General features: G+C 46.1%; 1 protein-coding gene across 2 annotated transcripts in view; it reads right to left on the bottom strand.

Annotated features, from left to right (window-relative positions):
• LURAP1L (leucine rich adaptor protein 1 like) overlaps positions 1-12,447 on the bottom strand; it is a 57,709-nt gene extending 45,262 nt beyond the window's left edge. Inside the window, exon 1 of one of the 2 annotated variants that reach the window (XM_063914040.1) lies at positions 11,756-12,447. In XM_063914040.1, the coding sequence (XP_063770110.1) occupies positions 11,756-11,977 (222 nt within the window). In that variant the 5' untranslated portion in view covers positions 11,978-12,447. Of the gene's footprint in view, positions 1-9,335; positions 9,488-11,755 lie in introns of those variants that run through there. The other variant, XM_063914041.1, reaches the window with a different exon arrangement.
• Between the last annotated feature and the right edge of the window lie 282 nt (positions 12,448-12,729).

Genomic DNA, 12,729 nt, shown 5'->3' with positions numbered 1-12,729 from the left:
GCCTAAACATATTCTGTAGCACTTTACAGATAATATTTCAGTCATTCACATCAGTCACTACCCCAGTAGAGCTTACAATCTATGGGGGTCATTCCGAGTTGTTCGCTCGCAAGCGGATTTTAGCAGATTTGCTCATGCTAAGCCGCCGCCTACTGGGAGTGAATCTTAGCATCTTAAAATTGCGAACGATGTATTCGCAATATTGCGATTACACACCTCGTAGCAGTTTCTGAGTAGCTTCAGACCTACTCGGCATCTGCGATCAGTTCAGTGCTTGTCGTTCCTGGTTTGACGTCACAAACACACCCAGCGTTCGCCCAGACACTCCCCCGTTTCTCCGGCCACTCCTGCGTTTTTTCCGGAAACGGTAGCGTTTTTTCCCACACGCCCATAAAACGGCCTGTTTCCGCCCAGTAACACCCATTTCCTGTCAATCACATTACGATCGCCAGAACGATGAAAAAGCCGTGAGTAAAATTCCTAACTGCATAGCAAATTTACTTGGCGCAGTCGCAGTGCGGACATTGCGCATGCGCATTAAGCGGAAAATCGCTGCGATGCGAAGATTTTTACCGAGCGAACAACTCGGAATGACCACCTATATTCCCCATCACATGTTTGTAAATAAAGTAAAAAAGCACACAACTGAGCAAAAACCATGTTGGACTGCAGGTGGAGCAGATATAACATGTACAGAGAGTTAGATTTGGGTGGGGTGTGTTCAAACTGAAATCTAAAATGCAGTGTAAAAATAAAGCTGTCTAACATTTGTGAGCTACATGCAAAAGCAGCCAGTATTTACTTTGCACAGAAAAAATAAGAATTTACTCACCGGTAATTCTATTTCTCGTAGTCCGTAGTGGATGCTGGGGACTCCGTAAGGACCATGGGGAATAGACGGCTCCGCAGGAGACTGGGCACACTAAAAGAAAGATTTGGTACTACCTGGTGTGCACTGGCTCCTCCCTCTATGCCCCTCCTCCAGACCTCAGTTAGGATACTGTGCCCGGAAGAGCTGACACAATAAGGAAAGGATTTTGAATCAAGGGTAAGACTCATACCAGCCACACCAATCACACCGTATAACTCGTGATATTTTACCCAGTTAACAGTATGAATAACAACTGAGCCTCTCAACAGATGGCTCAACAATAACCTTTTAGTTAGGCAATAACTATATACAAGTATTGCAGACAATCCGCACTTGGGATGGGCGCCCAGCATCCACTACGGACTACGAGAAATAGAATTACCGGTGAGTAAATTCTTATTTTCTCTAACGTCCTAGTGGATGCTGGGGACTCCGTAAGGACCATGGGGATTATACCAGAGCTCCCAAATGGGCGGGAGAGTGCGGATGACTCTGCAGCACCGAATGAGAGAACTCAAGGTCCTCCTCAGCCAGGGTATCAAATTTGTAGAATTTAGCAAACGTGTTTGCCCCTGACCAAGTAGCAGCTCGGCAAAGTTGTAAAGCCGAGACCCCTCGGGCAGCCGCCCAAGATGAGCCCACCTTCCTCGTGGAATGGGCTTTTACTGATTTAGGATGCGGCAAACCAGCCGCAGAATGCGCCAGCTGAATTGTGCTACAAATCCAGCGAGCAACAGTCTGCTTAGAAGCAGGAGCACCTATTTTGTTGGGTGCATACAGGATAAAAAGCAAGTCAGTTTTCCTGACTCCAGCCGTCCTGGAAACATAAATTTTCAAGGCCCTGACTACGTCCAGTAACTTGGAATCCTCCAAGTCCTTAGTAGCCGCAGGCACTACAATAGGTTGGTTCAAGTGAAAAGCTGATACCACCTTAGGGAGAAACTGGGGACGAGTCCTCAATTCTGCCCTATCCATATGGAAAATCAGATAAGGGCTTTTACACGACAAAGCCGCCAATTCTGACACATGCCTGGCCGAAGCCAAGGCCAATAACATGACCACTTTCCACGTGAGATATTTGAGATCCACGGTTTTAAGTGGTTCAAACCAATGTGATTTTAGGAAACTCAACACCACATTGAGATCCCAAGGTGCCACAGGAGGCACAAAAGGGGGCTGAATATGAAGCACTCCCTTTACAAAAGTCTGAACTTCAGGCAGTGAAGCCAGTTCTTTCTGGAAGAAAATTGACAGAGCCGAAATCTGGACCTTAATGGAACCCAATTTTAGGCCCATAGTCACTCCTGACTGTAGGAAGTGCAGAAAACGACCCAGCTGAAATTCCTCTGTGGGGGCCTTCCTGGCCTCACACCACGCAACATATTTTCGCCAAATGCGGTGATAATGGTTTGCGGTTACTTCTTTCCTGGCTTTTATCAGCATAGGAATGACTTCCTCCGGAATGCCCTTTTCCTTTAGGATCCGGAATTCAACCGCCATGCCGTCAAACGCAGCCGCGGTAAGTCTTGGAACAGACAGGGCCCCTGCTGTAGCAGATCCTGTCTGAGCGGTAGAGGCCATGGGTCCTCTGATATCATTTCTTGAAGTTCCGGGTACCAAGCTCTTCTTGGCCAATCCGGAACCACGAGTATCGTTCTTACACCTCGCCTTCTTATTATTCTCAGTACCTTTGGTATGAGGGGCAGAGGAGGGAACACATAGACCGACTGGTACACCCACGGTGTCACTAGCGCGTCCACAGCTATCGCCTGAGGGTCCCTTGACCTGGCGCAATATCTCTTTAGCTTTTTGTTGAGGCGGGACGCCATCATGTCCACCTGTGGCCTTTCCCAACGGTTTACCAACAGTAGGAAGACTTCTGGATGAAGTCCCCACTCTCCCGGGTGTAGGTCGTGTCTGCTGAGGAAGTCTGCTTCCCAGTTGTCCACTCCCGGAATGAACACTGCCGACAGTGCTATTATGTGATTTTCCGCCCATCGGAGAATCCTTGCGGCTTCTGCCATCGCCATCCTGCTTCTTGTGCCGCCCTGTCGGTTTACATGGGCGACTGCCGTGATGTTGTCTGACTGGATCAGTACCGGCTGGTTTTGAAGCAGGGGTTTTGCCTGACTTAGGGCATTGTAAATGGCCCTTAGTTCCAGAATATTTATGTGCAGGGAAGTCTCCTGACTTGACCATAGTCCTTGGAAGTTTCTTCCCTGTGTGACTGCTCCCAGCCTCGAAGGCTGGCATCCGTGGTCACCAGGACCCAGTCCTGTATGCCGAATCTGCGGCCCTCTAGAAGATGAGCACTCTGCAGCCACCACAGTAGAGACACCCTGGTCCCTGGAGACAGGGTTATCAGACGATGCATCTGAAGATGCGATCCCGACCACTTGTCCAAGAGGTCCCACTGGAAGGTCCTTGCATGGAACCTGCCGAATGGAATTGCTTCGTATGAAGCCACCATTTTTCCCAGGACTCGTGTGCAGTGATGCACCGATACCCGTTTTGGTTTTAGGAGGTCTCTGACTAGAGAAGACAGCTCCTTGGCTTTCTCCTGCGGGAGAAACACTTTTTTCTGTTCCGTGTCCAGAATCATCCCCAGGAACAGTAAGCGTGTGGAAGGAACCAGTTGTGACTTTGGGATGTTTAGAATCCAGGCATGCTGTTGTAGCACTTCCCGAGATAGTGCTACTCCGACCAGTAACTGCTCCCTGGACCTCGCCTTTATTAGGAGATCGTCCAAGTATGGGATAATTAAAACTCCCTTTTTTCGAAGGAGTATCATCATTTCTGCCATTACCTTGGTAAACACCCTCGGTGCCGTGGACAGTCCAAACGGTAGTGTCTGGAATTGGTAATGACAATCCTGTACCACAAATCTGAGGTACTCCTGGTGAGGACGGTAAATTGGGACATGCAGGTAAGCATCCTTGATGTCCAGGGATACCATGTAATCCCCCTCTTCCAGGCTTGCAATGACCGCCCTGAGCGATTCCATCTTGAACTTTGATTTTTTTATGTATGTGTTCAAGGATTTAAAATTTAAAATGGGTCTCACCGAACCGTCCGGTTTCGGTACCACAAACAGTGTGGAATAGTAACCCCGTCCTTGTTGAAGTAGGGGTACTTTTACTATCACCTGCTGGGAATACAGCTTGTGAATTGCCTCTAGTACAGCCTCCCTGCTCGAGGGAATTGTCGGTAAGGCCGATTTGAGGAAACGGCGGGGGGGAGTCGTCTCGAATTCCAGCTTGTACCCCTGAGATACTACTTGAAGGATCCAGGGATCCACCCGTGAGCGAACCCACTGATCGCTGAAATTTTTGAGGCGGCCCCCCACCGAACCTGGCTCCGCCTGTGGAGCCCCACCGTCATGCGGCGGATTTGGAAGAAGCGGGGGAGGACTTTGTTCCTGGGAACCTGCTGCGTGGTGCAGCTTTTTTCCCCTTCCTCTGCCTCTAGACAGAAAGGACCCGCCTTTTCCCCGCCTGTTTTTCTGGGTTCGAAAGGACTGCACCTGATAGTACGGCGCTTTCTTAGGCTGTGAGGGGACATGGGGTAAAAATGCTGACTTCCCAGCTGTTGCTGTGGAAACAAGGTCTGAGAGACCGTCCCCGAATAACTCCTCACCCTTATAAGGCAAAACTTCCATGTGCCTTTTAGAATCTGCATCCCCTGTCCACTGCCGAGTCCATAAGCCTCTCCTAGCAGAAATGGACAATGCACTTATTCTAGATGCCAGCCGGCAGATCTCCCTCTGTGCATCTCTCATGTACAAGACTGAGTCTTTTATATGCTCTATGGTAAGCAATATAGTGTCCCTGTCCAGGGTGTCAATATTTTCTGACAGGGAATCTGACCAAGCAGCAGCAGCAGCACTGCACATCCACGCTGAAGCAATAGCTGGTCTCAGTATAACACCAGTGTGTATATATAGACTTTAGGATAGCCTCCTGCTTTCTCTCAGCAGGTTCCTTTAGGCGGCCGTATCCGGAGACGGTAGTGCCACCTTTTTAGACAAACGTGTGAGCGCTTTATCTACTCTAGGGGGAGTTTCCCAACGTGACCTATCCTCTGGCGAGAAAGGGAACGCCATTAGTAATTTTTTTGAAATCACCAATTTCTTATCAGGGAAAGCCCACGCTTCTTCACACACTTCATTTAATTCTTCAGATGGGGGAAAAACTATTGGTAGTTTTTTCTCCCCAAACATAATACCCTTTTTTGAGGTACCTGGGTTTATATCAGAAAGGTGTAAAACCTCTTTCATTGCCTCAATCATGCCACGAATGGCCCTAATGGACATTAAATTTGACTCATCGTCGTCGACACTGGTATCAGTATCCGTGTCGACATCTGTGTCTGCCATCTGAGGTAGTGGGCGTTTTAGAGCCCCTGATGGCCATTGAATTGCCTGGGCAGGCACGGGCTGAGAAGCCGGCTGTCCCGTATTTGGCCTGTCGTCAAATTTTTTATGTAAGGAGTCGACACTTGCACGTAATTCCTTCCATAAGTCCATCCACTCAGGTGTCTGCCCCGCAGGGGGTGACATCACATTTATAGGCATCTGCTCCGCCTCCACATAAGTCTCCTCATCAAACATGTCGACACAGCCGTACCGACACACCGCACACACACACAGGGAATGCTCTTAAAGGAGACAGGACCCCACAAAAGCCCTTTGGGGAGACAGAGATAGAGTATGCCAGCACACACCAGAGCGCTATATAATGCAGGGACTAACTGAATTATGTCCCCTATAGCTGCTATAATATTTTCTGCGCCTCAAATCAGTGCCCCCCCTCTCTTTTTTACCCTTTTCTGTAGTGTAGACTGCAGGGGAGAGTCAGGGAGCTTCCTTCCAGCGGAACTGTGAGGGAATAATGGCGACGGTGTGCTGAGGGAGATGGCTCCGCCCCTTTTTCGGCTGACTTTTCTCCCGCTTTTTTCTGTATTCTGGCAGGGGTAATTACCACATATATAGCCTCTGGGGCTATATATTGTGGTTATTTTGCCAGCCAAGGTGATATTATTGCTGCTCAGGGCGCCCCCCCCCCAGCGCCCTGCACCCTCAGTGACCGGAGTGTGAAGTGTGTATGAGGAGCAATGGCGCACAGCTGCAGTGCTGTGCGCTACCTTGGTGAAGACTGAAGTCTTCTGCCGCCGCTTTTCCGGACCATCTTCTTGCTTCTGGCCCTGTAAGGGGGACGGCGGCGCGGCTCCGGGAACGAACACCAAGGACTGGGCCTGCGGTCGATCCCTCTGGAGCTAATGGTGTCCAGTAGCCTAAGAAGCCCAAGCTAGCTGCAAGCAGGTAGGTTCGCTTCTTCTCCCCTTAGTCCCTCGTTGCAGTGAGCCTGTTGCCAGCAGGTCTCACTGTAAAATAAAAAACCTAACATATACTTTCTTTCTAGGAGCTCAGGAGAGCCCCTAGTGTGCATCCAGCTCGGCCGGGCACAGAAATCTAACTGAGGTCTGGAGGAGGGGCATAGAGGGAGGAGCCACTGCACACCAGGTAGTACCAAATCTTTCTTTTAGTGTGCCCAGTCTCCTGCGGAGCCGTCTATTCCCCATGGTCCTTACGGAGTCCCCAGCATCCACTAGGACGTTAGAGAAAATAGAAATGTATTTGCTCCCCTTGCATTGCAACATGGGGGTTAATTTACTAAGATGGGAGTTCTATTTAAGATGGGATGTTGCCCATAGCAACCAATCAGATTCTACTTCTCATTTATCTAGCATCTTCTAATATCTGGAATCTGATTGGTTGCTATGGGCAACATCCCATCTTAAATAGAACTCCCATCTTAGTAAATTTACACCATGGTTTGTTCCAGACACAAAGTTATGTGCTTTTTTTTTAATTGCTTTACTTACAAACATGAATCAGGCCCTTGGTTCCAAATGTACAGTACACGGGGTATTTTTTTTTATACATTCTCCATTTTTGTATTTACTACTGCAAAATGTATTGTCTATTTATTTGTGTCCACAATGAAGATATGTCTGTAGTATCTAAATTTCATATTGACAAACAATCTATATACCCACCTTTTAGCCAAAGAAATAATTTACTAAATTTGTGAATTTGTTTGCCACTGAATTTATCATTTGTAATGGTCTGCTCTTTCTGCTCTGTGTTGTTGTTTGGGTTGGACAAGGATAACATAATACTGGGGATCCGGTCAGGATCCCGGCAGTTGAAATACTGACGCTGGAATCCCAACGCTTCTCGGAATGCTGGCACCGGCATCCTCACAAAGATCACAATCCCGACGTCGGAATCCAGACCGCCGGGATCCCAAATGAGGGTTTGCCAGGGCAGTGGACAGGTAAGCCGCGTGAGGGGGAGGGGGGGGGGAGGGCGGTTAGGTTTAGGCTGTGGGGGAGGGTTAGGTTTAGGCTCTTGAAAAAGGAGGGTTAGGGTTAGGCTGTGTGAAGGGGGGGGGGGGTATGTTTAGGTACCACCAGGGAGAGTTAGAGTTAGGCTGCGGAAAAAAGGTTAGGTTTAGGCTGCGGAAAAGGAGGGTTACGGTTAGGGAGGCATTGGGGGAAGGTAAGTATACATACCTAGTCCCTGTCGGGATTCTCACCATCAGGATGCCACAGTTGGTCTTCGGGCCCCTAGGATCCTGACCGCCGGCATATCACGTCCAACCCTACTATTACAATACTAATAAATAAAGCAGCTTAAATTCACTTAATTGTTCATGATATGATGTACCAGAATAATTACTACTAGTCACCAATTGCTAGCAGCCTATTGACCACATTCAGCATTTCTCTATCCTGTTGCACTTAGTAATTCAGAGAAACCTGAGGGTTACTCAGATGTCCGATGGCCGCCCAATGTTTGTGCAGTGCATCCATTGCTGTGTCAAATGGATCACAGTAGCCCGCAGTGGGCATTTTTAACACTTAACACCTCATGTGGCTTTTACATATTTTAGTACAGCTGCTGCGTTGCCTTTTGCGTACATTTCTGAATCAGGCCCACAGGTAGCTGTGCCAGTACACTTGAATTATAATGGTAAATAAAGTTCTGCTCAAGTTATTATTGTTTTATTTATTTATATATTTTTTTTCATGAAGTCCCTGGAGCACATGCCAAAACAGTATTCCCACTGCAGCATATTATATAAAGGTAATAGGTACACTTCATGAGGACAAAAGGACTAATTTCACAGTTATTATTTCCTGCCCTATTATTTCCAATATATTTATAGTTCAACGTTTCCATTATTTTTATTTTCATTAACAACATGTGGTATGGTGATGATAGTTGTACACTGCGAAAATACAGTCATGGAAATACTGAGTAATATGATTCTCCAAACCATAAAGTAAGTGACGTCCATGACTATCGGCAAACATAACACTAGACGGTAAAACAACACATCTATCTATCTCTCTATCTATATATAGTATGTTTCATAAGTATTTAAGTTAATTACTTAAATTAGGTAATTGACTTAAATTCTTACGTATAAATCACAATTCGTTTGCACATCTAGTTATAAAAGGTATACAATGTATATTTATATATATATTTACTCCATCTCTGTTTAACCACATTACTGCAGGTTTGCCTTGATCAAAAGTTGCATTGCACAATAAGAATCAATATGGTTATCATTTTGATAATGCTGTTTTTTTGTGCCTCGATTATTTTTTCTTAATCAGATAGGTTTCTATGGGGGATGCAATGATGCCAGATTTACCAATTTTCAGAATGCAAAGCCTTCCGAAGATTGCTCCCTCAGCTGAAGATAGCGGTTGCTCGTTGTAGCATATGAGCATGTGTAGCATCACAAACCCATACCTCCCAACTTTGATCTCATCGAAAGAGGGACACACGTGAGGCTTCACTGCACTCGCTCCTGAAAAGGGGGCGTGACCTATGAAAAAGGGGCATGGCTTCACGGGAGGACCTGCGATCGCGAGCCAAGCCCCCCAGTTTCGTCACTGAGGGGGCATGCCCAGCACTCTGTGAGCCGCTGGCATGCCCCCTCTCCTGCTGTCTCCACTGAATAGACGCTGTGTGCATGCGCACAGCGTCTATTCACCGCTGCTCTGTTAAGCAGTGCAGCAGTGACACTAGCCTCCCAACTGCCCCCCACCCGGGGGACACTGCGGCCCGCGGGTGGGACAGTCCCCAAAAAATGGGACTGTCCCGCAAAAATCGGGACAGTTGGGAGGTATGCACAAACCTGTCCAGCAGAGGGTTCCCTGGAAATGGCTGCTGTGCATGTGGTCAGCACGTGCGCAGTAGTCCTATTTTCACACTAAGCACATCACAGGGACGAGATCCGATAAGGAGCCCCTGTCGCTGCGGGTGCTGCATCATACAGTACATATAGCTGCCATTATCGCATATTTTAATGCGATCCTAGGTGCTAATATCGCACACAGATCACACTGAATATGATGATAAATAGACCCGTCAGGGTACACTTACCTCCATAATAATTACTTTTCTGCTGCGCCTAAGCAAGACACATTTACCGTAGTATGTAAATAAAAATGGCAAGCCAAAGTGGGTAAATGATAAGTCACCCCATTGGCGTTTACTGCTGAGATGCATCATCAGTGTTTATGCACCTGTGCGGTTATATTCAGGGTCGACACATGCACCAAAACAGGCCTCTATCATGCCTGTAGCTGCATATAATAAAAAATATTCAACAAACTTTATTGTAAAAGAACACTCTGACATTAGACATTTCCTCCCACTTTCCACAGTGAGGATAAGTAGTTATTGGCAGCTACAGGTGAGGAAAACACTGCTGGAGCAGACTCCAAGCCATAAGTGACTTTAGCCATTTATAATATCTAGGTCTTTAAGTGCCAATATAGGTTCCTGTGGCAGAGCTGCATCCACTGCAGTGATGCTGAAGAATCACTGGGACAATGGCGCAACTGCCACATTCCCAGTGTTTTGTGCATAAACAGTAGGAAGAAGACCTGCAAAACGCAGACGACTCTAGCAAGGACTAGAGTCTTCTAGTGCTCACACTGACTATGTATTTTTTTAATCTATTTTGTTTTAACTACACTACCAATTCTCATAAAGCCTAACTTACTATAGACAGCAATAGACACCACCATTCATAAATTTGCAGGGCTGGACTGGAGGGCAGTGGGCCCAAAATCAGTTAGTTGCCTAGGGGCCCTGCAGGGCAGCAGGCTCAAAATCAGTTAATTGTCTAGGGCCCCTGGAGGGCAGCGGTCCCAAAATCAGTTAGTTGCCTAGGGGCCCTGGAGGGCAGCGGGCTCAAAATCAATTATTGGCTAGTGGCCAATGGGGTTTTAAACCAAATCTATGTTAAGCGTCATGTTCCAAAATACAGAAAACAAAAACCTTATCTGATAAACCACCAGGCGCACACATTCAAGATAACAGATCCCATGTTTGTACATAACTCTGCTTTTCCAGTGATTGATGTGCTGCGGGTACTAATTGTTCAGCTCTTGCAGAAAATTATTTACTTCATAATTAATGACTCATTACAGCACAGTTATAATAACCAAATGTACATTGTTTGGCTTATGAAAAGTAATATCAGATTTGGCTACATGTAGTGTTATCAATTCGTAACGCCCATGTTTCTCATTGCAGGGCTTGCAATTTTTGTCAAACAGAATGACTGCTTTAAAATGGAAAAAGCTTAGATTTAGTGGGCCATCAATTTGTGTTTCGTGTTTTTTTTATTTTCCAAATATGCTCTGAAGAAGTGTGTTGAATAAAGTAACTAATGAGAGTCATTTTATGTCCAGTGGTCCTGTAATTGGTAGATGATGTTCTGTATGCAAGCAAGTGAACCCAAAAAAGTTTGCTGTCTCTGATGTGTGTTAAATAACTCAATGTTGGTCAAAAGTAAAACAATTTTGAACAAGACTTTTGCAGCTTTAAATCAACGTTTACACTTCTGGGTTCCTGACAGCAGTTGTAATTCCATTACAATAGCTCTCCACTAGAGGGAACAGGTGATATTTACATACCCTTCATATACTGTAGGTAACTATTATATTATCGCATAATCTCAGATAGAATTTTTTATACACACCCAAGACAGATATATTTCACATAATTTCCAGGTGCAGCTCAGCTATAGGAAGCTTTCACTTGGCTTTAATTTAGATTCAGTAGTAAAGATTATCCTAGTTTAATTGCAAATCGTGCAGCTACAACTATTTTACAAAGTACAACAAAAGAAACTTTGTAATGGATTTATCTATCAATCTATCTATTTCTCTATCTATCCATACATATGGCAATACTACGGTAGTGCGTTGGTTAGCATTGCTGCCCCACAGCACTTATGTCCCAGGTTCGATTCTCACTGTAGCCCAAATTGTGTGGAGTTTGCATATTTTCCCTTTAGTTTGCATGGGTTTCCTCTGGGTACTCCAGTGTCCTCTCACAATCCCAAAATATGCTTTTACAGTAGCTTAATTAGCTCCTGACAAAAAGTAACCCGTGTTTTTCTTAAAAAAAAAAAAAAATGCTAGATAAATCCTAAACTCATGCAGGAGAACTAACTTAAGCAACATTTGGTTGTTCTGCTAAATGGCATTCTGGTACTTGTAGTCACAAAGCAGCTGGAGAGCCATCTGTTTCGTAGCACTGGTGCAGTGTACTGAAGTAGACCCTTCTGTTGTGAGAGACACATGTAGCTAAATACACGGATGTTAGGGGCACCTGTTCCTTAGGATTTGCAACTGCTTCAATTTCACAGCAGTCATCCCATGACAAAAGACAACATTTATAGCAAAAGAACCATTAACATAAACTGATAGTTCTGTAAACACAAGGGCTGTATATTGCATATTGATCAGTCAGTGCCCTCATATCTTTCACCAGTCATACTAACTTACCATATCTTGTTTGAGAAGCTGTATTTTAGTTTCCAGCCTGTCCAGTGTGCTAGATTGGGGGAGGTTATCCCGGGTCTCTGTAAAGTCCGAGTACCCGTCTGTGGCATCCTTCTTCCAATCACTGTGCTCTTCCCGGAGGGACCTGGCCAGACTCTCGGGCACCTTGCGCCCCAGCTTGATCTCTATGTCTCTCAGGTCCAGCAGCGTGGAGGAATCAGCCATTCTCCTATCAGAGGATAACGCTTCCCCTAGAGCTATCGCACAGGACTTGTCGCCTAGTGTAGGCTACACATAGAAAATACTGTAACTGTGCAATCGGCCAGATGTCACAGTGATTCCGGTGTGATGGCAGGCTACAGACAAATCTCAGGCAGAGAGATCGTCAGACGAGTAGGTCATTGCTTCTTGGGGACAAGTCAAAACTTCTTCATATGGGTGTGTGCAGTTACTATGAAATTACGTACCAGTAATTATTCTTCCTTTATACACCCATATTCCTCCCCTCCAGGGCTTTCTCTGCTTGCTGCGGTTATCCTGACTTAATACTATCCTGATCAAAGTGACTGTAATGTACAAGGTTAAACTTATGACAGGGCAAGCACAGCTCTATCCAGTAAGGCGGCCGCACTGTCACCTTGCACTCATGCAGCCTGTGTGTCATCCAGAGCATTGTGTTCTCACATCTACTGCTGAAACTTTAAACCTCGGTGGCAGGAGAACCGGGTCTGACACTGCCCTTCTACCGTATATCTCCAAAGAGAATGGAGTAACAGCCACTGTTCCCCCCCCACACGAGGCTGTGTTATGTTACCAGCTGCGATTGTTTTAGGTTACAGGAGTTTTCGCCTACTACTAATGCTGTACAAACACAGGGCTCTCAGTGCAAGGAGGAGAGTTTCGTGCTGTATACCCAGAAAACCTGCTTCTTCTCATATGATGTAATGCGTATACGTTTAGGTTAGGCAGTATTATGT

The sequence above is a fragment of the Pseudophryne corroboree genome, chromosome 1, assembly GCF_028390025.1.
Source record: "Pseudophryne corroboree isolate aPseCor3 chromosome 1, aPseCor3.hap2, whole genome shotgun sequence".
NCBI lineage: Eukaryota > Metazoa > Chordata > Amphibia > Anura > Myobatrachidae > Pseudophryne > Pseudophryne corroboree.
This window is presented reverse-complemented; position numbering and strand designations above follow the sequence as displayed.